We start from the raw sequence: 27,971 nt of genomic DNA, 5'->3' as shown, positions 1-27,971 counted from the left end.
TTCATAAAATCCATTCATTTTCATTAGTTCCACAGGCTAAGTTAACATAGATGAACTTCCCTACATGTACCTAACCTCAATTATCTCTACTGAGTATGTTGATATCTTGGTCATGCTCCGTCTGAAGTGAAAAAAAAAAATCGTCTAATCCCAAAATCATTTCTATCACTTTTTTTTTTTGAGGAAAATTTCGGCTAAGAAGATAAGAACTCCCTTAGCCACCCGATTTAATTCAAAGGTGGAATATATACAATAGACAGAACACAAGAACAGGAACCAAAAAGAAACATAAGAGTGGTCAAAACAAGAAGAAATACAGAGTGAAAGCGAACAGGGATTCAATTTAACTGAAAGGAAGACACCCAAACTTAAAAGAGCACTGAGAACAAATGACCTCTTCCTGTATGGCTGCATCTAGACACCCTCATTTCTATCACTTAGTGACAGGAATTCATATACTTGTGCATCCTACATCGTAGAAAAAACTACTTGCTGTTTTTCTTTTAATCCCCTGCATGGCTGCATCTATATTGTATGAGATGCCGTAAGTAATTACTCTCGATTGACTGAAAGATGTGAAAAGCTTGCTAATTGTTCACTATAGAATGCTCCTAGGTATTCCTCTACGCCTGTTTTTCTTGGTGCAGTAAATTTGCTTTGAATCTCCTGATATGGAAGACTCATTTGCTTTCTAGAGCCATTTGGTGCTGAATTTGGACATTTAAGGGCTTCCAGTAACCCAACATACAACTGATAGACGAGATAATACAAATTCCGGGACCATACAATTGTTTCTAGAATGCAATAGCTGCATGAATTTGACCATTTGCAACAACCTTCCAACTTTGATCTACAAGCTAGTGTTTTTTTTGTGATAACATACAAGCTTCCAATTTTACTATATGATGAAAATTATGCACTGGATATGATGATCAAACCTCCACCAATAACTTAAAATCCTACCATATACTTTGCTTCTTGTGACTTTCGTTGCTTCCAATTTTAGCACCTCAGCACCCGTTCCGTGCATCGAGAGCCCACTAAGCATAGCGTTCCAAGCAACTAGATTTCTGCGGGGCATTATTTCGAACAAATGTCGAGCACGGCGTATCCTTCCGTACTTTGCGTACATGTCAGCCAAAGCAGTGCTCTGCTCACCCTAAGAAGATGGTCATCGGCAGAAAGACCTGTTTTTGTGAAGTGACCATGCATCCAACGGCCGATAGTTAGATTTCCGGCGTGAGAGCATGTTGAGAGGAGAGAACACAGGCTAATGTGGTTAAGATTTCTTAATGGTCAAAGAAGAGCAACTAAGAAAGAGGGGGATAGCGGCTTAGCGCTTCTATGGGAAGCCCAGCTTCGACACAGGAGGGGAACATGACCGTCCACGATACTTCATTCTTTTGAGGCATTCGGTCGAACACCTCCCGCCAGCTAGCAAGGAGACGGAGAGGATGACAAGGAGCCCCGGGGGGGGGGGGGGAGGGCCGAGGCGCGGCGCAAGGGGAAAAAGAAGCGGAGATGATGGCGGTCCGGGCGAGGAGGGAGCGGCGGAGAGGGGCAGGAGGGAGACGGGGAGAAGCGAGGCTTTCAACGCGGGGCGGGGAGGGGAGAAACAGCGACGACCCATCCGTCCGGCCCCTGGTGAACCGTCGGTTCGGTTGCGAACCGACGACGGTTCGGACCGAATCACTCGATCCGCAAGCGGTGCGGAGTGACTCAACGATTTAGAGCTCATCCCTGATTTGTCCTAAATCGGTCCCTTCTAGATCGAGCCTGGGAACTTCAGTCCGAACCGCATGGTTCGTATTTTTGAAACCCTCCCAAGAAACAAAACTCAGTTAAAATCTCCTTAATCTTGGAACCTATTAGATTCAAAATTCAAAACCTAATTTGAACCGAGACAATTATAACAAAGGAGAGCAGTACTGTTGGCCGGGCCCACCTTTCATCCACTGAGGGTTTCAGGTCTGGGCGAATATAGAATAGATCCTTCCAGCGTCTCTTCTACTTCGAGGACATAAGAGAAGGCGGCTCTCTCCTTGGGAACGAAGGGGAACTGAAACGAGAGAAGGAAAGATGAGAGAAGAGGAGCTGCTGCGGTGCCAAATTCAGGAATGGTACCGCATCTTCAAACCTTATTCCATCCGCACCCTCTTCCACTCCCTCCCCGACTCCTTCCTCCGTTACCTCCTCGGCCTCCCCCTCAACCCTTCTTCCCCTCACGCCGACCCTGACGCTGACGCCGATGCCCCGCCCCCTTTCCTCCTTCCCCTCTCCGTCTCCGGCCGCGACCCCCTCCCTCGCCCCACCGCCCACCTCGACCCCGTCTCCCTCCTCGACTCCCAGACTTCCTTCTCTTCCTCCGACGACGATGACGCCGCCGAGGCCTCCGCCGCCGCAGCTCCGTCATTCCCGGACCTGGAGGCGGCGGTGGAGCGGTCCATCGCGGCCCTGGGCGCCGCCGCCTTCCCCAAGCTGAACTGGAGCGCCCCCAAGGACGCCGCCTGGATCTCCGCCGACGGCACCCTCCGCTGCACCTCCTTCGCGGACGTCGCCCTCCTCCTCCGCTCCTCCGACGCCATCGCCCACGACCTCTCCCACGCCCTCCCTTCCTGCCGCGACAACGAGCGATCCTCCACGACAACCTTCTACCTGGCCCTCCGCAAGTGGTACCCGTCTCTCCGCCCGGAGATGGAGTTCCGGTGCTTCGTCCGCCGCCGCCGCCTCGTCGGCATCTCCCAGCGCGAGGTCACCGGCTTCTATCCGGTGCTCCTCGACCGCCGCCACGAGATCCAGCCCCTCATCGAGGCCTTCTTCGCCGAGGTCGTGAACCCGAGATTCGGATCGGAAGACTACACGTTCGACGTGTACGTGACCGGGGACGGCCGGGTGAAGCTGCTGGACTTCAATCCCTGGGGGGTCTTCACGCTGCCGCTGCTCTTCAGCTGGGAGGAGCTGGAGGGCGAGGGATTTGGTGGGGAGGAAGGCCGAGCGGTGGAGTTCAGGATCGTGGAGAGCCAGTGCGGGGTGAGGCCGGGGCTGAAGACGGCCGTGCCCTACGATTACTTGGATACAGCGGAGGGCAGCGGCTGGGATCAGTTCTTGAAGAAGGCGGATGAGGAGATCAGGAGGCAGGCCCAGACCACTCCCGCCCCTGATGCTGGCTGAATGCCTACTAGTAGAAGAAAAGGAAAAAAAAAGGGAAGGACTCTTCATGCTCTTTGATCTAAGGTCAGCCAGTCTTCAGAAAAAGTCCTTGCCTTTTGCTTGTTGTTGTTATCTAGTAATTGGTTTTGAAGACATTTCTTGAATTTCCCGTAACAATAAATAAATAAATGAGGAAGACGTTTCTGGCATTGTGAAATCCAAGGAGATAAGCCTCAACCTTCACCTAGACGCTTATCTCAAATTATCGTTTTTGGATTCCTTCTAAACCTCCAACAGAACCCTTTCACCTCTTTTAATAAGCTTTCCCAAACTAAGGACCAAAATACCAACCTATATATATTTAATGCTAAAGGCAGTTGTAAGAAACCTTTCGAAGAAACTTGTCGAACATAGTCCATGATCACAAAGTAGTTGCAAACTACCCACAACCTTATTACCATGGATAGAAGCTGTACTTTAACCTTTATGACCTTTTTGAGATGGTTGAGTTTGGAGTGGCCTAGAATGTCTCAGCTCGAGTATACCTTTTCAAAGCCATTATTTTTGTGGAGGTAAAAGTAGGGTGGGGGAAATGAGTTTCTACAGCATGTTGCTGTGTTTTCAAGAAAACTTTAATAAGTGACAGGCAAAATTTAGTTTCATATGAACATAAGATGGGATTAGCTTAAATGAGAACAATTGAAGCTAGTACATGATAATACTAGAAAAAACAAATGTTAGAGAACCTAGCAGGCTGCTTTAGTTGGGGCTCCATAGAGGTCATGTTGTGGTAGATAATTCCATAGTCAATATGATTCAACAAACAAGAACCAGAGACCTCACTTTAATTTGACAGATGCAAACTGCATCATCACAGTGCACCCATGTGTCATACTTCTAAGTTGTTCAAGGAGTCTAACCAGTCAGGTGACATGGTTTCTTGATTTAGTGAGCTAGATGTCTGACCCAAAGATCATTGAAGAAGCTATCAAGACAAGTGGAGATCACCACAAGGCAAAATCAAGCACCAAAGAACATCAAGGATGGTGGGATCAGAAGAAGAAATGGTGCATCAGGTGCCAATTAGGAGGACTAATGAATTGAACACAAAACAATAGCTGATGAAACAACATTAGTTAATATAAGCTATTGAGCTGCACAAGACTAACGCATTTGATGGTGAGGAGTGATCAAGGGACAGCTATTGGATAAGAACCTCCTTAACTGCAAGTTCCAAGGAATCAACACCACAAAAGGCTTGTGCAAAATACCATAGGTTAAATGACATCTTTTAAGGCTTGGAAATGATTTAAAAAACTAAGAACTTGTTTTCCAGGAATTTGAGAGCAAGTGACTAGACCTAACAATTTTCACCATAATTGGGTTCTTACTGCCAAATCTTAATCTAAATCGGCTCTAATGTTATTATAGCAGCCGCTGCATTCCCTAGGTTAGATTCTGATCACCATCCCAATATCTGTGTAGTGTCAAATTGGTGAATCCAAAGATACTGCTGGTGAGAGACAGAGCACGATGAGAATAGTATTCTGCTTCAGGCCAACTCTAGGTTTGCTGGAAGATGATTAGTCCCACATATGAAGTCTCCACAAGCTTCTGTGAAGAGCTTTAGGTACACTGCAACTCAGAGGAATTGCATGATGAAACCATGTGATAACGTCAGAAGTCCACTGATGCCTGATGTGGCTGAAAGACCATTAGACCAGCTAACTTTATCTAGTAATGAATAACACTCTAATATCTAGTAAACATTTGAGGTATACATCTGTAAGAGTATTGATATTAGAGAATTCCTATTCAAGGCCAGTGTTGGTCTTACTAAACAACTTGAAATTGGTTTCTCCATGATTTCTTCCTCAAATCTTCTCTCTCTTTTTTCGTAGTACAAAGGGTAAAATCAAGTAACATCGCCTTCAATTAATAGTATGAAGCCGTGAGCGATGAGACAAGCAAAATCATCTCTAGCCAGCTGCAGAAGGCTAACCTTTTCCATTTTTCATCTCCCATCTTCCCTCGATGGCATTAACAAGTAAGACCTCTCCAGGCTATTCTGGGATAAGGTATCCTCTCTGCCAATTCTTTTGCTGATGTGAAAGAAGAAAATGGAATAGGTTTATTTTCCATGATTCCAAAGTCTTCTCTGATTAGAAGCCACAATTTATTTTTGGCAGAAATCATCTTTTTCTTTACTAAGTCATGATTCAAACTCAAAGATATAAAGAACTACATAATACGTAATAATAGGGCATCTGAAACTTATATTCTAAGTATGTAAAATATCTGGACAAGGTTAGATGTTTAATAACTCGAATATTTTAACCAAAATTTGATGTTAGGAGGAAATTTCAGGCCATATGATTTGAGAATAGATGATTACATTTAGTTTTTTGAGCATCTGTTTCAAAGGCAGAGCCCACATTTCTGAGTCTTCAAGATAACCATGTCCCTTATTTGTGTGCATCTATACCACCCAATCTAATTACTGAACATTGATTAGTTTGACCATATCATTGTTTCATCAAATAACAGATTCTTATGGAAAGCATAACCTTAAGCTAAAAGCTTTTCTAGTGATCACAGGTCCCAGATCAACAAGGCTGGTCTTACTCAAAAAGAGTCCGAAGATACGGTTGCTACAGAAGAAATGTTTTCTGTTACGGGGGAACTCAGCCACCATGCCCCACGTGACCGGCACGCGCGCCCTAGAAGACTACAGCTGCCCCTTGATCCAGTAACCCGACTCCGAGTCGGATATCTTCGGCCTCGCAGCCCGACCCCGAGTCGGCTGCCCCTTGATCCAGCAGTCCGACCCCGAGTCGGATATCTTCGGCCTCGCAGCCCGACCCCGAGTCGGCTGCCCCTTGATCCAGCAGTCCGACCCCGAGTCGGATATCTTCGGCTTCGCAGCCCGACCCCGAGTCGGCTGCCCCTTGATCCAGCAATCCGACCCCGAGTCGGCAATCTCTCGACAACGACAGGCTGTTCCCCTGAAGCACGCTGCGACCCTCTGCTCCACTACTCCCTGCAACGGTCGTATCCGGCGCTGCTCCACGATCTCCTGTAACAGCCGTACAAAGCGGAGCTCCACTACGCCCTGTCATGGCCGTATCCAGCGCTACCCCACGACGCCCTGTAATGGCCATGTCAGTGGCAACTCCATCGTGCCACACGATGACCAACCCCCCAGAAGGACCCCCCAGCCTGGTATATATGCGGCTGGGGGGAGAAGGGGGGAGGTAAGCAAGAACTTCCAGAGCATTCTCCTACTTGCTACTATTATCTCTCCTTCTCCTCCAATCTCCTCTGACTTGATCGTCGGAGGGCCCCCACTACCCCAGTGGTGGTGCGAGGCTTGCTTGCAGGTTTTCCGGTGGAAGGTGGAGCACAATCAACACCAACCAAGGCAACTCAGACGGAATCCCGTTCACACCGCTGTGCCAATCGTTCTCGGTTTGGACCACCAGCAACAGTTGGCGCTAGAAGGAGGGCACCGAATCTCAGAGCGATCGTAATGGCACGGCGAGGTGGTCGTGGAGCTTCCAATGCCTCCGGTCGCGGGGCTTCTCGCGCCTCCGGCCGGGAGGCCGCTGCGTCTCCAACACATTCTCAGCAACACTCCACCGTTCCACCCCCCATTCAGATGGTCGAAGCCGCTCAGTTCGACCAGTTAGCCCAGCAGGTTCGCACCCTCGCGGAGGCAGTGCAGAACCTGCAGGGTGTGATGTCTCGGGCGCCGCAGCGGGCCCAGGAGCCGCTGCTCCCTGAGCGCTCACCTGTCCTCCTCAACCCGCGCTCCTTCCTCTCCCATGGGGAGGAGCGCCGGCGCGAGGAAGATTCTCGAGCACGGTCCATTCTACCGGGACCTTCCCATCGGAGCTGCGCGGGGTACGAGAGGCAGGCCCGGGCGCGTTCCCAGACCCCCCAGTCCTCAAGGAACCCGCGCTCCAGTCGGTCCCCCTCTCGGTGCTCCTTGTCTCCCACCCATCGGTCGCGCTCCCTGGACCGGCGGGTGGACGATCTCCACCGACAACTCCAGGTCCTGAAGGGCCACTCCAAAGATCCCTTCGCCGACTTGGAGATCTCCTCCCAACCGGCGCTTGCCTCGAGGATCCTGCGGACCCCGAATCCGCCGGGGTTTAAAATGCCGGCGATCGAGCCCTATGACGGGGCGGCGGACCCGCGAGATCACGTCGAGAGTTTCAGGACCCTTATGCTCCTCCACGGAGCATCAGATCCTCTCCTCTGCAAGGCCTTCCCGGCGACCCTCCGTGGCCCGGCAAGGGCGTGGTTCGCCGGCTTGGAGGCTAATTCAATCCAGTCCTTCGACCAGTTTACTCGCCTCTTCATCACCCATTTCGCCGTCAGTAGCCGGCGGCGACTGGTCTCCGACTCCCTCTTTGATGTCCGGCAAAACGAGGGAGAAAGCTTGCGGGATTATCTTACCCGCTTCAACAAGGCTACGCTGGAAGTCCGGAACCTGAGCCAGGAGGTGGCTCTTTCAGCCCTGAAGCGTGGCTTCCGAAAGGGCAGACTCACGTTCTTCCTGGACAAACGCCTGCCGCGGAGCTTCCCGGAGCTGTTGTCCCGGGCGAACCAGTATGCGGACGCCGAGGAGGCGGCCGCCCACCGGAGCAAGGAGGCCGCCGAGATCCCTCCAAAGCTCGGGAAGAAAAGGCGAAAAGAGGCACACCAGAGGAGGAGCCCGACGCCTCAACGTCGGCGCAGAAGCCTGTCGCCGGCGAGGAACCACGGCGCCCTACGCCCTCGTTCTCCGCCCCGACGTTTCAACCGGTACACTCCTCTCCTGACTCCCCGGGCCCAGATCCTCATGGAAATCAAGGGGCGGGAGGACCTCCCTATCCCGAGACAGATGAAGAAGATCCCTAGGAGGAGGCCCTCTCGGGCGTACTGTGAGTACCACCGGGACCACGGCCACGACACCGAAGACTGCTTCCAGCTTCGGGACGAGATCGAGGCTCTCATCCGCCGAGGGCGTCTCGGTCGATATGTGAACGACCGACGCCCCCCCGCAGACTCGCGTCCGGCCGACCCGGCCCCTCCGGAGCCTCGGGAGCAGAATCGACCCGTCGCGGGCGTGATCCATACTATCACTGGGGGCTGCCCCCGGCCCGAGAAGAACGCGGGGGGCTCGACTGAAGCATCAGGGGCAGCCGTCGCAAAGAGGCAGAGGGTCGGTAATGTAATCACTTTTTGTGATGAAGATGTAAAGGGGGTTCAGACCCCCCACGATGACGCCATGGTGATCTCCCTCACTATGGCAACCTATGATGTAAGGCGTGTTCTTGTGGATAGTGGAAGCTCAGCTGATATTTTGTTTTACGAGGCCTTCCAAAAGATGAGCTTGTCCAGACAATTGTTGCACAAAACATCCACCCCCCTCATAGGATTCACTGGTGACGCTATCTCGGCCGAAGGTGTCGTTGAGCTGCCTGTGACTGCGGGCGTTGCACCCGCAGAAGCCACGGTGCGGCTTGGGTTCTTGGTCGTCCGTGTTCCCTCGGCCTACAACGCTATCCTCGGACGACCCGGACTGAACGCCCTTCGCGCGGTGGTCTCTACGTACCACTTGCTCATGCGGTTCCCCACGGCGGCCGGGATTGGAGAGGTCCGAGGTGACCAACCGACCGCAAGGCAATGTTTCCTAGCAACTCTCAAAGGGAAGAAGCCCGTAGAAGCCTTAAGCGTCGAGTCCCTCGACGCCAGAGACGAGGTGGCCTTGCGGCACGGGGAGCCGGCCGAAGGTGTGATCGAAGTTCCCCTCGAGGAAGGTCGCCCGGACCGGACGGTCCGGGTCGGCACCAATCTCGACCCGGGAGCTCGGGCTCGGTTGGTGGAATTCCTCCGAGCCAACGCCGATGTATTTGCCTGGTCGGCGGCCGATGTACCTGGGATCGACCCGGAGGTCATTTCTCACGCCCTCAACGTCGACCCAACCCACCGACCAGTAAAGCAGAAGAAGAGACACTGTGCCCCGGATCGGATCCGAGTGGTCGACCAGGAGGTAGACAAGCTCTTGGAGGCAGGATTCATAAGGGAGGTCAGCTACCCCGAATGGCTGGCAAATGTCGTACTTGTCCGGAAGGCGAGCGGAAAGTGGAGGATGTGCGTCGACTACACCGACCTGAACAAGGCATGCCCCAAGGATAGCTTTCCGCTTCCGCGGATAGACCAACTGGTCGACGCGACTTCCGGATATCAGCTGCTGTCTTTCATGGACGCCTTCTCCGGCTACAACCAGATAATGATGGCTCCACAGGACGAGGAGAAAACTGCCTTTATAACAGACCGGGGGCTGTACTGTTACAAGGTAATGCCCTTCGGTCTGAAGAATGCTGGCGCCACTTACCAGCGCCTCGTCAACAAAATCTTCAAAGAGCAAATCGGCCGGAACATGGAGGTGTACGTGGACGATATGCTGGTGAAGAGCCGCCATGCAGACCAGCACATCGCGGATCTGGAGGAGACTTTCGCCACCCTGCGGAAGTTTCGCATGAAGCTGAACCCAGCGAAGTGCGCCTTTGGCGCTTCGGCCGGGAGGTTCCTCGGTTTCATTGTCAACCAGCGGGGGATCGAAGCCAACCCGGACAAAATCAAGGCCATCCAAGATATGTCCCCTCCGACCAAAGTGAAGGAGGTTCAGGAGCTCGCTGGGAGGGTCGCCGCGCTCGGACGATTTGTGGCAAAATCGGCCGAACGCTGCCAACCTTTCTTCAAAGTGTTGAAACGCCCGAAAGACTTTCTCTGGACGGCCGAATGTCAAGCAACATTCGACCAGCTCAAGGAATACTTGGCGTCTCCTCCCCTGCTGTCCAAGCCGCAAGAAGGGGAGATGCTCTACCTCTATCTGGCGGTCTCCCCAACCGCAGTCAGTGCGGTACTGGTTCGGGAAGAGGCGAAGCTCCAGAAGCCTGTGTACTACATCAGCCGGGTCCTACGGGATGCCGAGACGCGGTATACGAAGGCTGAAAAGATCGCCTTCGCGCTGCTGACCGCGACCAGGAGGCTTCGCCCCTATTTCTAGGCCCATTCTGTCACCCTCTTGACCGATCAACCGCTGCGGCAGATCCTCAGCAATCCTGAGAATGCGGGACGGCTGGTGAAGTGGGCAGTAGAACTTGGTGAGTTCGACATCCGCTACCAGCCCCGACCCGCCATCAAGGCCCAGGCGCTCGCGGATTTCCTCGCTGAGTGCACGGTGCAGGAGGCGGAACCTAGGTCGCCGGAAACACCCAGCCTCGACCTCCCGATTTGGACGCTTCACATCGATGGGTCGTCGAACCCCGAAGGTGGAGGGGCCGGGCTGGTCCTCACCAGCCCTGATGGAGTGATAGCTGAGTATGCCTTGAGGTTCGGATTTCCAGTGACCAACAACGAGGCGGAGTACGAGGCCCTAGTCACGGGACTCAAACTCACCAAGGAGCTCGGCATCCGGCGCCTGAAGGTCTTCACCGACTCCAAGCTGGTGGTCGGGCAGGTCCGTGGGGAGTTCGAAGCCCGGAACCCGACCATGCAGAATTACGTCCGGAAGGTGCAAGCACTCATTCCCGACCTCGGCAGTGTCGACATCCAGCAGGTTCCAAGAAGTGAAAATGCCAGGGCCGACAGGTTGTCCCGCTTAGTGAGCGCAGACGCGCACAACTTGTCGAGGACGATCTACCTGGAGACCCGGGATACCCCGAGCATCGGCGAGGCCGGAGCGGTGATGGCGATTGATCCGGAGCCGTCTTGGATGGACCCGCTTGTCGCCTACCTCGCCGAAGGGATCCTCCCTGAAGACGAAGATCAAGCTCGGCGACTTGTTATGAAGTCCGCCCACTACGTACTCTATGAAGGGAGGCTGTATCGGACCTCGTTCACCGCCCCCCTCTTAAAGTGCCTCCGCCCCTCGGAAGCGGCCTACGTCCTCGGCGAAGTCCACGAAGGCGTTTGCGGATCACACTTGGGGGCTAGGTCCTTGGCGCACAAGATCATGAGGCAAGGCTATTATTGGCCTACCTTGTTGGAGGACTCAAAGGATCATGTACGGAAATGCGACGCCTGCCAGCGCCACGCCAACGTCCAGAGAGTCCCTTCTGTCCCCTTGGCACCAATCACTGCACCCTGGCCCTTCGCCCAGTGGGGAATGGATATCCTCGGACCATTCCCCGTCGCTTCAGCTCAGCGGAAATTTTTGATTGTTGCAATCGACTACTTCACCAAGTGGGTGGAGGCAGAGCCGCTGGCCACTATCACGGAGGCGCAAGTCCGGAAGTTCGTGAAGAAGAACATCATTGTCCGATTTGGGGTACCTCGGGTCCTCATCTCGGATAATGGCCGACAGTTCGACAACAAGCATTTCCGTGACTTCTGCGAGGAGTTCGGGATCGAGCATCGGTTCACATCTGTGTCGCATCCCCAAACCAACGGCGAGGCCGAGGTCACAAATCGGACAATCCTCCAAGGAATCAAAGCGCGAATCGGTCGGACGGGGCAAGCTTGGGTCGAAGAACTCGAGAATGTCCTTTGGGCGTATCGGACCACGCATCGGACCCCTACCGGGGAGACGCCTTTCAGCCTAACCTATGGCACGGAAGCCGTTGTCCCCGTGGAGCTCGGACTCCCCTCACCTCGGGTGGCCGCGCACCGACCCGAGGCCAATTCGGAGCAACTCCGAGGGAACCTGGATCTCTTGGAAGAAGCGAGGGAAATGGCGCAGGTTCGGATGGCGATGTATCAGCGGAGGGTGGCCCGATATTACAACTCCAAGGTCCGACCGAAGCTTTTCAGAATCGGAGATCTGGTGCTAAGGCGAGCTAAAGCATCTCAACCTGCGGAAGGTGGGAAGTTAGCGCCAAATTGGGAAGGCCCGTATAGGGTTCGCTGGGTAAACCGACCTGGCTCCTACCAGTTGGAGGCCCTAGATGGTCGAGAAATTCCAAGGAGCTGGAATTCCGCTAACCTGCGGATGTATTACCAGTAGAACGACAATGCCAGAAAGACAGTTCAAAAATGTATAACACTTTTCATTTCAATAATTTCTGGTTACAATGGCGTGCTCGTATGATTACAAGGAATTCCCAGAGGGGAATTAGGGTGTAAAGAAAGTAAAGAAGAGGTGGAGACTCCGAGGAGCTGAAGATCTGGGATCCCGAAACCTCCATCTGAAGCGGCTGCAATCCCGCCGGAAGAGGGTGCTTCCAACCGGAGGCGCCATCGGCGTCTCACGAAAAAGACGAAGAGCCGGCGCGGATGAAGAAGAAGTGGACGAAGGAGAAGTCCACACTGCTTCCAACCGGAGGCGCCATCCACGCCTCACGAAAAAGACGAGGAGCCGCCGCAGACGAAGCTCCCGCTGCCTCCAGGGGAACGCCACCTCCAAGGGATATTCCGGTCCTCCCCAGTGTTAGGGGAGAGAAGGAATACAAGGGAGAAGAGCATATGGAGGCGCGGTCCCGGATCAGGCGCCTGGTGCGGAGCTCAATCGGGAGGCCGAACTTCAAGGAGGGGAGACGTGATCCCGGATGAAACGCCTAGAGCGGAGTTCCGCCGGGGAGAACCTCCTTGTTGATCCCAGATGAAACGGCTAGTTGGCGGAAGTCGCGAAGGGCGCGCCTCCCGTTCCTTCGGTAGGGGTCTCTCAACCATGCGCCGGAGAGGAGGCCCACGATCCATGGCAACCTGAACAGCTCCGGCTTGGCAGGCTCCATCGCACCTGCACCTATATTTATAGCCAAACTGCGGCCCCCCGGTCGTTCCGATGCGGGTGGCTCCAATAAATGCGGGCGCATTGAATCCGGAGCCGATCCGGCTCTCGAGGCGTATCTTCCCGCGATTTCCTAAGCGTCATTCTCCTTAATCGCATTCTTTGTGCAGGACACTCCGGGTGGCCTGTACCCTTAGGTCCACGTATCTCCGCTCGCGCCCCAGGCCGCATCCGCCTCGAAGAACGCGCGTATCGCGGCCGCTTAACTGACACTCCTCGCAAGCAGCAACTGGCGATCCGATTTCCCAGGTAACCCCTTAATTAGCATTTAATGCCCATCTGGTGTTCCCCAGGCGACGCTTGAAGAGGAGGAGAAACACGATCGCAGCTGGCCACGGAGAGATCCCGTCGGGCGCCAAGCGACAGGCGCACGACCAGCGAGCGGAATTTTCCGAGGCTCGACCCTCGGATGCCAGGCTAACCCGATGATCATCCCGGGAGCAGACTAGCCTGAAGCCCCGACCGGTCGCCTCGGCTTGCGCCAGCCTTGGCCGACCAACGAGCGGAGTTTCCCGAGGCTCGGCCCTCGGATGCCAGGCTAACCCGATGATCATCCCGGGAGCAGACTAGCCTGAAGCCCCGACCGGTCGCCTCGGCTTGCGCCAGCCTTGGCCGACCAACGAGCGGAATTTTCCGAGGCTCAGCCCTCGGATGCCAGGCTAACCCGATGATCATCCCGGGAGCAGACTAGCCTGAAGCCCCGACCGGTCGCCTCGGCTTGCGCCAGCCTTGGCCGACCAACGAGCGGAATTTTCCGAGGCTCGGCCCTCGGATGCCAGGCTAACCCGATGATCATCCCGGGAGCAGACTAGCCTGAAGCCCCGACCGGTCGCCTCGGCTTGCGCCAGCCTTGGTCGACCAACGAGCGGAATCTTCCGAGGCTCGGCCCTCGGATGCCAGGCTAACCCGATGATCATCCCGGGAGCAGACTAGCCTGAAGCCCCGACCGGTCGCCTCGGCTTGCGCCAGCCTTGGCCGACCAACGAGCGGAATCTCCCGAGGCTCGGCCCTCGGATGCCAGGCTAACCCGATGATCATCCCGGGAGCAGACTAGCCTGAAGCCCCGACCGGTCGCCTCGGCTTGCGCCAGCCTTGGCCGATCAACGAGCGGAATTTCCTGAGGCCTAACCCTCGGATGCCTGGCTTAGCGCCGGAAGAATTTCCTGAGGCCTAACCCTCGGATGCCTGGCTTAGCGCCGGAAGAATTTCCTGAGGCCTAACCCTCGGATGCCTGGCTTAGCGCCGGAAGAATTTCCTGAGGCCTAACCCTCGGACGCCTGGCTTAGCGCCGGAAGAATTTCCTGATGCCTAACCCTCGGACGCCTGGCTTAGCGCCGGAAGAATTTCCTGAGGCCTAACCCTCGGACGCCTGGCTTAGCGCCGGAAGGATTTCCTGAGGCCTAACCCTCGGACGCCTGGCTTAGTGCCGGAAGAATTTCCTGAGGCCTAACCCTCAGATACCCGGCCTAGCGCCAGAAAAATTTCAAGAGTCGGGAGTCAGCGAGACGCTACCAAGAGTTAAAAAGAAGGACGAAAGTGAAATGAAGAAACTCTATTTGCATTAACTTTCATTGTTTCAGGGCCGAGACTCATACAACTTGGCAAAACGCCAACACACAAAGAAAAGTACAGAGGGTCAGCTTGGAGGAACCTCCGGGTCGGGAACGCCCGGCACGTCTGCAAGGGGTAGGGAGACGGTTGGAGAATCAGCAGGCAATGGCGCCGGAGGGGAGTCGAGAAGGGAGATCCCACTCAGGTCAATTTTGGGGTACTTAGCCGACAACCTTGCCAGACCTTCCTCGAAGCCTAAGACAAAGGAGTCGGACCCCGCGTCCGACATGTCACGGACGAACTCGTCAGACTGACGATAGGCCTGTACCGCCCCCGACATGTCACGGGTGAACTCGGCGGACTGACGATAAGCCTGTACCGCCTGACGCCCGATCTCCGCACTCTTCTCGGCCAGCGCCGCCTCTGCTCGCTCCATAATCTGAGCTTTTGCCTCCAAGACCTTCGCCACAATCCGGTCATCCGCCTCGGAGGAGACCCTCAGCAGATCAGCCTGGGCCTCCTTGTGCTTCGCCTCGGCAACGATGCGAGCAGCCTCAGCCTCCTCCAGGCGCGAATGAAGCTCCTGGTCGCTCGCGCGGGACTTCTCCAAGGCCGACTCCAATTCGCCCAGCTTGGCTTCAAGAGACCGGGTCCGGTTGCGGGCGTTGTCGGCTGACCGCTGGGCCTTCTCCCACCTCTCCCGGTAGTCGGCAGCCTTCCGGGACTGCTTCTCGGCCCGCTCCTCCGCCTTCTTGATCTCGCCCTCGAGACCTGAGGCAACCTTGAGTTGCTCCCGAGCCTCCAACAGTTGCTTCTCGAGGGTGGCGAAGCCGAGTGCCCGCTCTTCGGCCACCTGGAGCCTCGTCTCGAGGTCCCTGGTCGTCCTCCCCGCCGCAGCCTGACCTCCCTCCTCTATTGCCTTCAGTTGGCTCTCGGCCCTCGCCAGAAGCCTCGCCTGTTCCTCGTAGCACTCCTCCAGGCGGATCATGTACTGGGCGAGCTAAGAGATAGGAAAAACGAGGGCGTCAGGCGGGGATCAACAGAGCCTATAAATGATGAAAGCGACCGAAAGAACACTCACCGACATGAGACAGACGCAGCTGGCAGCCCCAACGTCAGGGACCCTCATCTCCCGGACCTGCCTGCGGTCCTTCTCCAGCAGTACCGTCTCGATGAGGTTTCGGGCGCCGGCGAAAGTGAAGGCCGACCCCGACTTCTCCCCGGAGTCGGACGGTGGTTCCGCAGCCTTACCCTTACCCATCGCTTGGGGAAGAGTCATGCTGACCACGCTCGGGGCGGGGACCGCCCCTGGAATTGACAGGGTCCCGCTCGGCCGGGGCCTCGGCGCGTCCCTCCTCGTATCATCCGGAGCCGACCGAGTCGAAGGCTGGGCTGGGGACCGATCACGTCCGACCCGTCCATCTTGGGCGCGCCCGGGTGATGCCTCCGGAGAAACGGTAGTCTCGGCATCGGAGGGCTGATACAGCGTCAACTCCCGGTCCGCGCCCGCGGCGTCCCCCTGATCGATGGGTCCGGACCCGTCTGTCGGCGTCGGAGTCGCCTGCCGGCGGGACTTCTTCGCCGGTGGGGCCCCGCTCGGAGGAGCTCGTTTCTTCCTCCGGACTGCTTCCAGTAGGGACGTCCTACCAACAGCCGTTGCCTTGTCCGACCGCATGACGTCGTCGATCTCTGCAAAAAGGACGAGGTGGTCGGAGGTTGAGAAACTGAAGGAAAGAACGAAACGAAAGAGGAGAAAAGAGCTAAAAAAGAAATGGTGGCGGGCTCACGGTCAGTGGGGACCGAGCTCAGACCGACGTTCACCAAGGTATCCTCGGAAATAAGGCGAGCCACCGGGGGGAGCCGACCCTCGGCAACCAACTCCTTCAAGACGGCGACGCCGTCGGATTCCTCCCTCGACAACCTCGATAGGCCAATCGGGGACTTCATCGGCGTCTCCCAGGTTGCCCTGATTCCCCAAGAGGGATCTGCGTCAACGAAAAAGAAGCGCCCCTTCCAGCCGTGAATGGAGGTAGGAGCCTCCTTGACGAGGCCGCACCCTCGCCGCGCCGCAAAGCACCACCACCCTTTATCCTGGGGGTGGCCACTCAGGCCGTAGCATTCCCAAAAGACATTCAGGGTGGCGGGAACCTCGTGCATGCGGCAGAGAACTTGAAAGGCCGTCAGGGCGCGCCATGAGTTCGGCACCAGCTGCGTCGGCGCCACTCTTAAACCCCGAAGCACCTGAACGACTAAGTCCGAGGGGGGAAAGCGGAACCCGGCCTGAAGAATGCCCTCATTGATGGCAACCTTCCCTGGAGGAGGGTGGGACATCCTCTCCTCAGGCCCCGGGAGCGTAACATTGCAGGCCTCGGGAAGGTGGTATCGAGCCACGAACCTATCTAGGTCTTCGGCGGCCAACTCCGACTTAATGCGGTCTGCTCTCACTTCGTCCATCCCTAATGGCCAGTGAATCTACGGTCAGGACAGGGTCGAGAAGGGGGAAAAGACCGGAACGACTGGAGTACACTAATACAAAAGGAGAGTATGGAGAGCCCTAAATTAAAGAATGGAGCAACTCACCGGAAGAGAAGGAAGAACGGCTCCGAGAGCGTCAAAGGAGGAGCAAGCGAACAGTCCGACGGCGATGACGGCAGCGCAAAGGAGAAATTCGAAGATGTCTGTAAAGAGAAAGGCGGACGGAGGAGGACCCCCGGTTAAATAGGCGGAAAGGTGGGTGACGCCTCGGTGACGCCAGAGGACGCCTGGCTGCCGAAGGGTCGCTCGCGCCCCAAAGGCGAATCGACGCCATTAAGGAAGGATGTCCGCCGAAATCCTCAGACTGCCAGGTCAGCAACAACCGCCATACGCCATAAAGAAGGCGGGGAGCTCGAAGCGCGCGCGCCTCTCCGAGGGATGGCGACAATCTCGAAGCATCACTTCCTTCACCCGTTCCCCTTCTGGTTCCAGGCTCGGAAGTGGGGGGCTACTGTTACGGGGGAACTCAGCCACCATGCCCCACGTGACCGGCACGCGCGCCCTAGAAGACTACAGCTGCCCCTTGATCCAGTAACCCGACTCCGAGTCGGATATCTTCGGCCTCGCAGCCCGACCCCGAGTCGGCTGCCCCTTGATCCAGCAGTCCGACCCCGAGTCGGATATCTTCGGCCTCGCAGCCCGACCCCGAGTCGGCTGCCCCTTGATCCAGCAGTCCGACCCCGAGTCGGATATCTTCGGCTTCGCAGCCCGACCCCGAGTCGGCTGCCCCTTGATCCAGCAATCCGACCCCGAGTCGGCAATCTCTCGACAACGACAGGCTGTTCCCCTGAAGCACGCCGCGACCCTCTGCTCCACTACTCCCTGCAACGGTCGTATCCGGCGCTGCTCCACGATCTCCTGTAACAGCCGTACAAAGCGGAGCTCCACTACGCCCTGTCATGGCCGTACCCAGCGCTACCCCACGACGCCCTGTAACGGCCATGTCAGTGGCAACTCCATCGTGCCACACGATGACCAACCCCCCAGAAGGACCCCCCAGCCTGGTATATATGCGGCTGGGGGGAGAAGGGGGGAGGTAAGCAAGAACTTCCAGAGCATTCTCCTACTTGCTACTATTATCTCTCCTTCTCCTCCAATCTCCTCTGACTTGATCGTCGGAGGGCCCCCACTACCCCAGTGGTGGTGCGAGGCTTGCTTGCAGGTTTCCCGGTGGAAGGTGGAGCACAATCAACACCAACCAAGGCAACTCAGACGGAATCCCGTTCACACCGCTGTGCCAATCGTTCTCGGTTTGGACCACCAGCAACATTTTCCATCTTATAGTTGATTATTGAGATACTTAATACCATGAACCTATGCTGCCTTAGCTTTGAGTCATCCATTCATGCCTACTTTGTGGTATTTAGACCTGAGGGCTTCTTTGAGTTTTACAGAGTTCGTTCATGTCAACAATAGGATGATTTCTCAAAAAGCTAAGATGTAATTTATCTATTTGAATCATTTTTGTGCCTGCTGGAGTTCTCCTACTTGGAAGCTCGTTAAAGCCTTAGAGAAGGTATAGACATAATTTGGCTGCAGAGATCAAGCCATGTCATTTCAAATTGCCAGTTTATCTCAGCATGTGGAAAATTTTATCGTTTGCGAAGTTCTCCTATGCCTATAGCTATCGTCCCTACAAGTGTTCTGCAGGAAGCTATTTGCCACCATTAATGAACTTTGTGGTTCTTAAGTAGCATATTGCATGTCTAACCTTTTTTTTTTTCGGTTTGCAATATTTGTGGCCTTTTTTTTTTTTTGGTAGGGTGGGTGGAGGTCATTACATCTTAAATCCTGTCTAGCATTTTAAGCAGCAGGATGATTTCCTTGCCTGTAAATATCTGTCATCCTGGAAAGACCTGACAGAGCTTTTAATTTTTCAGATGTCTTTTGGCCATGGGTTATGAGGTGCTCTTGAGGACAATATTCCATTAATCCATTTCACTGTCATGGAATCTCCTTCCATCTAAATTTCCATGGCATCGAGTAGAAAGCAGTCACAGTCCTTTCCCAGTCTTCCCCAGGTTATTCTGTGCTGAACTTTTCAGAATGCTCATGTTTGCACTTGGTAAAAGTTAAATCTAGTTGCACCTTCTAGTTCTAGATCATATCGCTGCCATCAATAAATATTTTTTATGGTTTGTCAAAGTAGCAGCATATCCAATGTTGAGCTACTTAGAATTGCTGAGCTTGGATCTTCTTCTTAAAAAAAAGAAAAAAAGCCAGCACCTGTTGGTTGACAACCACTTCGGTTGGTCTCAAATAAGAGCTGGGACACCGTGGATTTCTTATCGAGCTTGTTTTGTTTGGGGGCAACCAAGCAAGTTGTATGAATCCTCTAAATGTCAGCTGCTGTTGTGTGTAAAAAGTGTATGCTTAGGAAACTTAGAATGCTGCATTCAACGTTTCAAGTGATGTTCATTGCATTTTCAACTGATGATCTGATCGTCTCTTTTTTATCCTATTTGCAAAACCATGTTATGCCAGGCTCAGGTGATGATTAAAAGAAGCAGATATACCGAAGGCCAAAGAAATGAAAAATCGGTAATAGTCTGAAGTTCTAACCTTGTATCACACATCCACATGTTTTGCCTACACCTTCTGCAAACCTGAATTTTAGGAAAAGCACCATTTCCTGAGACCTGCAATGTTTTTTTTTCCTTTCTCTTCTTATCCCTAGTGACAATATCTATAGGTTCCCTAAGAAGGGGTTTACCTGTTCATGTGATAACAAATGACAGCATCTGAAAGGGATCTCTACAAAACTTACGGCTCTAGAGTTTTGAGGTATGGTACATAATGAGATGCAGAATGTGCCCTATTGAAGCCAGAGCAAACCCAAAATTAACCAAGACTAAGAAATCTCTGTTGTGCCATCATAGCCTGAAAACATACCTGAGAAAGATAAGCTGTAGGTTTAAAAGAAAGAATAAACCCTGAGATGTGTTTGCAATGAAGTTTCAGTGGTGACTCTCACATACAAATTAAGCATGCAACCTGTCATGATCTCAGAATTATTAGTCAAAGGAATATTTCGGAAATTTTTCTATGGTTCAGATTTTATCAGGCCTCATTGAAAACCCCGAAAGAAAGTTTCAAGATATATAAATAAAATAGATAGAACAAAGTTGATCATATACATATTAATAATTTTATATCATAACTGTAGTGAGGGAGAGAAAATTGTGCTTCTACTAATAGCAAGATCATATGAAGATAGCAACAAGAATAAGCTCAGATTTTCAGTTCTAGATGTCAGGCCTATTTGGGTTCGGGCCTGACTAAATTATACTTTGGGTTGAGCCCAGCCTGTGAACAAATCTATCAGCAGAAAGGGAGGCGCCAAGGAAGCTGTTGTTGGCAACGGGAGAGATGGTGGCAGTGAGGAAAGTAGAGGAGGTAGGGAAGCCGATCTTAATTAGTGTGAGAAGGGCATTTCAGGATTAGCACATTCGAACAAGCTACGATAACTCATCAATGCACTCATTTTATTCTCTTTGAATTCCGCTTCTTTCCTGGCATTTTTTGTTCCAATAGTAATACTAGTAGTACGTACCAGTTACCACTAGATCTAATAGTAGTTGTCTCTCTTTTCAACCCAATTTTACCACTAGCCTATAGGGCTAAAATAAGAATGGATACCGATTGGCACGGGTATATCCATATCCATATTTATTTTATTTGACAAATACAAATATGGATATAGATATTAGTCGGATGTAAAATTTACTTAAAGATATTACTAAGTATATGATAAATCAAGTTAATAGTATGTTAATATAATCATTTATTTTTTTAAAAAGTTCGGAAGTACTATATAAAATTAAATAAAGTTATAAATGGAATCGTATGTTCGGATATAGATTGGATAATTGTCTATCTATATCCATTTTTCTTTGATAGATATGGATATGAATACGGATATTAGTCAGATATTTAATTTCTATATATATCCGAATTGATTCGGAGCCATATCCAATTTCTAGCATTTCCGAAGTTGTTCTCCGGGGGGTAACTACTTTGCTATTAGTACAACGGGAAGAAAAGGGCTTTGCAAAGTACTTAAATCATGAAGATGACAAATAGGGTGATAGGTGTGGGAGAGAGAAAGCCGAAGGCCATGCCGATGGACGAGATGGAGATGAGATATAGGGGGGTGAGGGGATAGGTGCATCGAAGGTTATGGGATTCATTCTCAATGGAGGCGGCAGAGAAGCTAATTTGGATGACCCTACGTTGCATAGAGGCAGAGGTGGGGAGGAGGCTGAACTTGATCTAGACGGTGAAGAAGCTAATAAAGCAGTAGTTCAAGGCCAAAGCATGGGACAACAGGATTAGGTCAAGAGTGAATTTTTTCACTATGTTTATTTTACATTACAATAGTGGCATTGAAAAAGGTATCTGCTTTCCGCGGGCAATGCCCCTACATAGAGAAGTCTAGCAACCATATGCTTCTTGGTTGCCCTTGGGTAGGGCAGATTTGGAGGAGGGCTTCATTTTTCATGCCGTGGTCCGTGGGGTCGACCGAGGATCTTCTATGCTACTTGAGGGAGGCCTTGAGGAGATCAAGTTTTGCTGAGTAAGGCTTACCTAGCTTATCACATCTGGCTGGACAGAAGCACCTGTCTCTTTGAGGGTAGAAGGACATCCTCCAATGTTGTGGTAGATAGAGACCTCCGTCAGGCTGCAGAGATCATCGACATTACCATGGCGACTTCATCCGGGACGACTAGGGACATCTGTGACTCCCACTTCGCTGCTGCAGCGCCCAGATTCACTTTTGTCTCTTAGGAACCTCCACCCCTGGCCATCTCAAGATGAATTTCGATGGTAGTGTGTTGGCAGATGAAGATAGAGGAGGTATATGCTTTGTGATTAGGGACCACAACTGTGGGAGGGCGTCGCACTTATGATATGACAACCATTGGGGTGGAGCTCAGGACAGCATTGGAGGGCATCATCTTCGCGAGGCGTATTCTAGGGGCTAACAATATCTTTCTAGAAAGGGGACTCAGCGATGATGGCCGCGTGGATTCGGAATGAGGAGTGGAGGGGTGATAGCTACCCACTGCTCGGTGATATCAGCATGATAGCGAGAGATTGTGACTCATTTTAGGTAGCTCATGTGTATTGAGAGGCGAATAAGGCTGCAAACTGGATCGCCTTCTTCGCTGCTCATCACTCGAAAGATATTTTTTGGACGTGTTTTATAGTCGCCCCCTCACCCTTATGCTATTTTCTTTCCATCGTCTCTGTTGGTTGCACTCACCTGCAAGAGCAGTGTGAGCAGATGTTGTACCAAGAAAAAAAAACTCTGCTAATAATGTCTAGGGCTAGATGAATGGTCGAATCATGTTGGCACAATAACATATATTTAAGGAGCTAATTAAAAATTTTTAAAATTTTGGGAGCTCCGATAAAGTTGGAAGGGTCTCACTATTTTTTTTAATTATTGAAGATTAACTCAAAATACTTACATTTGATATCTATGCCATAGAGGAGGTTATATGTGAAAATGCTAATAATTATTTTGATTTAAATAAATTTCACATATAAACCCATATATTAGGCCAATATTATATGCTAGTTCCTCTCGTAATACAAGATCACAGATAACTTCTTTCATCATGTGTGTTGTGTTTCAGCCTTTTGTAAATTTGTAATACTAGATATAATTATTTTCATATAAGTATACTATCAATATTATATTTTAGTATGAGTAATTCCAGGCGCCGAGCAGCGGGCTCGGGCTCTCCAACCGGTGATAAAACCCTCCCCTTCTTCCCCAAAAATCTAGGGTTTCATAACTCCTAATTCTCGCAAGAGAGAGATCCAAGGGGAGAGAGCCATGTCTCACCGGAAGCGACCCACGGACGACGACCATCCTCTTTCCGATCACAGCAAGCGCCCCCACGCCCGCTCTCCCCCGGCAGTCGCCGGTGCCGCCGCCGCCACCGACCCCCACCGCAGGCGGAAGACCTTCCCCTCTTACCTTGACGCCCCCGAACTGCCCACAAAGATCCGCCTCCTCTGCGAGATCATCGCCAATACCCACCCCGCCTCCGCCGTGGAGCGCGCCCTCGACGACGCCGGAGTCCGCGTCTCGACCACCGATGTCGAGGAGGTCCTCAAGCTCTCTTACTCTCTCCCCGCCCCCGCCGTCGCCTTCTTCCGGTGGGCTGGCTCCTGCCACCTCGCCCACCAACACAGCACCTACTCCTGGAACCTCATTGTCGACATCCTCGGCAAGAACGAGCTCTTTGATGCCATGTGGGACGCCGTCCGCTCCATGCGCTCCGAGCGCCTCCTCTCCTTCGCCACCTTCGCCTCCGTCTTCTCCTCCCTTGCCTCCGCCGGCCGGCCCGAGGATGCTCTCGCCGCCTTCCACTCCATGGACGTCTACGGCGTCCCCCGCAGCACGATTGCTCTCAACTCCCTCCTCTCCGCTGTATGCCTCGAGGGCCGCGTCTCTACCGCGCGTACCTTCCTCGGCGCCGCTGCCCCTTCTGTGGCCCCTGACGCCGATACCTTCGCCATCCTCCTCGAGGGCTGCGAGGGGGAGGACGACCCCCGCACTGCCCGCGAGGTGTTCGCTGACATGATTGCATCCATCGGCTGGGACCGGGCCAACATCCCAGCATATGACGCCTTCCTCACCACCCTTGTCCGCTCCGGCCCAGTTGGGCTCGCCGAGGCCCTCAAGTTCCTTGACATCATGCAGAAAAAGCGGTGCTTTCCAGGGATTAAGTTCTTCCGGGATGCTCTCGAGTGTTTTGTCAAGAATAACGATGCCCGCGGGGCGCGTGAGCTCTGGGATTTGCTTGCAGGCCACCATGGATGCTTCCCTGACACAGCTATGTACAATTCAATGATCACCCTGCAGTGCTACCTCAACCAGATCGATATCGCCCAACGGTTCTTGGACGAGATGATTACATATGGGGCATTCCCCAACTCACAGACCTACAATGTGATGCTCCAGTTCTTGTTGAAAGCGAGGAAGCTAAGGGAAGCCGCTGCCATATTTAATGAGATGGTTAAGAACGAGTGCTGCCCAACTGCAGCTAATTGTGCTTCAGCCATTAGGATATTCCTGGATTCTGGGGACGCAGAGATGGCATTGAAGGTTTGGAAGTGTATGGTTGCCAATGACTTGCAGCCACTGGAGAAGAATGGGAACATGCTGGTTGAAAAGTTGCGGGGCATGGATAGGCTTCCAGAAGCTTGTAAATATGCAGAGGATATCATTGATAGAGGCATTAAGCTGAACTCGTCGACTCTCTCGAAGCTGAGGCAGAGCCTACTGAGAGTGGGTAAGGGAAGTATTCATGATCATCTCCTTATGAAATGGAAATCTCATTAGAAGCCAAACTTTATCGACTTACACCACTTGAATGATATCTCTTTTCTCTATTTATTTTAATTTTTGCCTTTTATAACTTTGGCGCGTTAAATGTAAAATGTGCTGAAACGGAACAATGTACCTTCTTATGGGAAGATTACCCTAATATCATAACCTTGTTGACATGGAATTTACAGAGAATTCACTAGTCTTTTCGGCATTCCTTCTAGATAACTTTTATTTTCTATGGATTTGTATTCTTTCCTATGTACCGTTCTATGTCTTCTCCGTGTTATATTAGCATGGACATAAACATTTATCAAACTTCCGGCTTGCAGTATTGTATTGTTCAATTGTTGACGATAAAGAGGGTCCGACTTAGAAAAGAAAAAAGTGGGTGTTTCCTTGGAAATTTTTTTGATATGGATGTGTAGTAGAAGGGTAAGCCTTAGCGCAAGGGTAAGGTTGCTCCATTGTGACGTGGAAGTCACAGATCCGAAATACGAAAACAACTTCTATTATGGGGTAAGGTTGCATACATCTGAACCTTTCCAGACCCCGCAATTACAAGAGCCTCGTGCACTGGATTGTCCTTTTTTTATACGTAGTAACTCTATGAAGGATAGAGCAATCAATGAGTATATTAGTGAAAAATTGCTTCATAAATTGTGGATAAAGTGACCAAGCCAAATCAGATCGTATGGGCATGTGAAAAGGAAATTTGAGGCCTTTGAAAGGAAAGCTGCTTGAATTTATGTTTAAGGATCTGGTTTAAGTTAACATGGATGATTAGTTGTTAAAAGGATTTGGCAGAACCTGCTCTCATTGTTGTTAACCTTAGTAGGAATGATCGGTGAAAAAGGATTCGTAAAGCCTACATGAAATATGCGAGATGAGGCTTGATAACTATTTTTTTTTAAAATTTGCTTTAAGACTCTTATTTGAAGAATTTTGATTTATTGTCTTTTGATCTGTTCTTGTTTCCCTCTAAATTCGCTCCTTTGATGACAAAATTAACACACATCTAATATATTGTTTTGGAATTATTTAAACAATTAAAGTTTCCTTAATTTTGTAAATGTCTTAGTAAGTAATGGAGTCTAGAGAATTAGTTTATGCCATGCTTAACTAAGGATGGTGATGGGCACATTCCGATAGCTTAGTTGCCTGACAAGGATATGACTTATGAGGCTATTGAGATGAGTAAAATTACATATAAAGAAGAACTACTGTAGATAGTTCAAGAGTCACACTTTACTTAACATTGTATGGTTTTAGGGGTAGCAGACAAGCTTACAAAGAACTGGACCAGAGTAGCCATAGAAATTGTAATTTTAACAAATTAATTGGGAGATGGGAGGTTGAAGGATTGGACAACTGCTTTCAAAAGCAATGATAGGGGATATTCCTGAAGAAATGAAAATTCAATGTCCTTTAACTTTTGGAGGGATCGGTATTGGAAAATTGGATAATTTGTGATACTTAAGCTGATGGAAATTTCAGAATTTTGACTAAAATGTAGGATGCGTTAGTTTTGTTTGGGTTTCATAAGGTTAAGAACTAGTGGAGCCAAAGTGTGAAATGGAAAAAATAAAGAAAATCTGTACCATGTGTGGAGGCTTTAATGCTGTGCGGCACTTGAGGGTTTTCCCTTCCAGTCATAGATTCTTTTGTTGATAAACTTTTGTGCATCCTGATGGCACATGGACCCATGAGAATGGTATATTTTCATATTTTCATTTCTTATATTCCCTATATTTTTTATGATCTTGCCACATTAGTCTGCTCAGGAACAGGTTTTTGAGGAAAAACATGAATAGTGTTGTGGATGAAATTAGGGGGAGAAATGCATCTATTTTGTTAAATGAAATGCGACACCCCAATAATGGCTATTTTTTAGGACTGTGGTTGATGGTGTTCTTTAGCTTTGGAATGTTGAGTGTAGTTGGAAACCTCCAACCTAGAAGAGTGCCATGTGAATAATCTGTTTCGGTTGTAAACTACTAGGTTTGCTAATGAACCCTTGTCATCAGGTGGTGGTTGTAAGGTTAAGTGGGCTAAGAAATTTGCAGCAGTTTCCTTTTCCTTACTGTGCTGAATGGCTTTATGAGATGGATGAATGAGGATCGTGGTTTATGGAATTTGTAGCCTTTCTTGGTCTCTCTCTCTCTCTCTTCTCTGCATTAATAATCAGGCCACAAGTGGTTTATTAGGGGAGTGAGGTTGAGCTAGTGTTGCCACTTGCCACTTGAGGAGGGATTGATGATTTGCTAACTTGAGTGCCATGTTCTTTCCTTTTATGATTAAGTGTCATTCAGCATAAATGAGAGGCTGATTACTTTGTCAGTAGGGAATGATGAGGTGGACCTTGTGCTTGAGGCAAGATTTTTAAATCCTGAAATATCAGTTATCTTGATGAGTTACCAAGACCGAGATGAACCAGGATGTTGCTTTACTCAACTGATGTTGTAAGTAGGGAAATTTAGAGGGAACCAAGATTTTCTGAGATCTTGGCTGATATTTTAGGACTGGGAGATTGAAATCTTTTCCGACATGCTAAATCTAATGCTACCAACAATATCAAAATATTAATTTCGATATTTATCAGCTAAAAATAATTTGAATAATAAAAAATGATTGAAAACTATTGAATGATATGAATATATCATATTGAACAATATCATGATTTTTATAATTTATATCAGCCAACATAATAGGCCCAAGATTTTCACATATATTGTATTAGCGGGTGCCCAACACCAATACAAACCAAGATCTTGGCGAAGATGAAAACCTTAGCTTGAGGTTTTAATGCTGGGCAGGAAGTGAAAATTGGGAACATGGTGTGCAAATGAAGAACAATATAATTTTGTCTTCGCGTTTTTGGGTTTGATGATTCACAACTCAGAAGGTCAGCCTTGGTGCAACAATATGTTTTCTCCATCGTGACATTGTGACCTAGGTGCTTCGAGTTCAAAGCACGGAAACAATTTATTGCATGTGAGGCAAGGTTGTATGCATCTAGCCCTCCCTAGACCCCGTAGTAGTGGGAGCCTGTGCACTAGGGTCGCGCTTTTTTTTTTTTTCTTTTAAGGATTCACAACTAAGATGTCTTGCCCAAAGCTGTCATGTAACCTTTAAAACTTTACTAGATAAGCATCTACCCTGCAAGGATACAACGAATCATACATGGAGCAGCAGTTTCTCTCTAGCTAGTAGATGCATGCTTTTTCTAGAAGGTTGGAAGTGGTGAACCATCATATACTTGGGGGAAGCCAGGAACAAGTCACAATTCTTTTTTTTGGCCATAGCTTATGTTGACTAAGAATTTCTGGGGTCCGCATCAATTTACTTCTGTAATTTATAACGCATGGCTGCTTGTTGTAGAGAGAAACTAAAGAGTCGGTCTTCATATATTCTGCACTGCCATTCATTTGTATCTAGGCAGGATCCTCTCCGACAGCATGCTAAAATATTTTCGATTTTTTCTCAGAGAGTTTCTTGTAATCTCTGTGGCGGAACAACAAATAGGTAGAACCTTCAAATGATTTAAGTAGTTACAAGTAGACAATTAAGCAATATGCACTAAATCCTAAAGGTTTGCCTGCTTCAAAG

At 50.8% G+C, this 27,971-nt stretch overlaps 2 protein-coding genes across 3 annotated transcripts; both read left to right on the top strand.

Moving 5' to 3' along the window:
• The first annotated feature begins 1,942 nt into the window (after nt 1–1,942).
• LOC103701936 (uncharacterized) lies at nt 1,943–24,576 on the top strand. Of its 2 annotated transcripts, none has more exons than XM_089924513.1 (2): nt 1,943–3,234; nt 19,502–24,576. In XM_089924513.1, exon 1 carries the CDS (start codon nt 2,080–2,082, stop codon nt 3,169–3,171), a length of 1,092 nt encoding a protein of 363 aa, XP_089780639.1. In that variant the 5' UTR covers nt 1,943–2,079; the 3' UTR covers nt 3,172–3,234; nt 19,502–24,576. The 2 variants fall into 2 exon arrangements, with proteins under 2 accessions (XP_089780639.1, XP_089780638.1); XM_089924512.1 differs by lacking the exon at nt 19,502–24,576 and adding an exon at nt 18,898–19,454.
• Nucleotides 22,863–24,576, top strand: LOC103701935 (small ribosomal subunit protein mL103 (rPPR7)-like). The gene has a single exon (XM_008784159.6). It carries the CDS (start codon nt 22,863–22,865, stop codon nt 24,375–24,377), a length of 1,515 nt encoding a protein of 504 aa, XP_008782381.3. The 3' UTR covers nt 24,378–24,576.
• Nucleotides 24,577–27,971: the final 3,395 nt, after the last annotated feature.

This window comes from Phoenix dactylifera, chromosome 7, assembly GCF_051530095.1.
Source record: "Phoenix dactylifera cultivar Ajwa chromosome 7, Ajwa_hap1_PhDact_Kaust_v1.1, whole genome shotgun sequence".
Lineage (NCBI taxonomy): Eukaryota > Viridiplantae > Streptophyta > Magnoliopsida > Arecales > Arecaceae > Phoenix > Phoenix dactylifera.
This window is presented reverse-complemented; position numbering and strand designations above follow the sequence as displayed.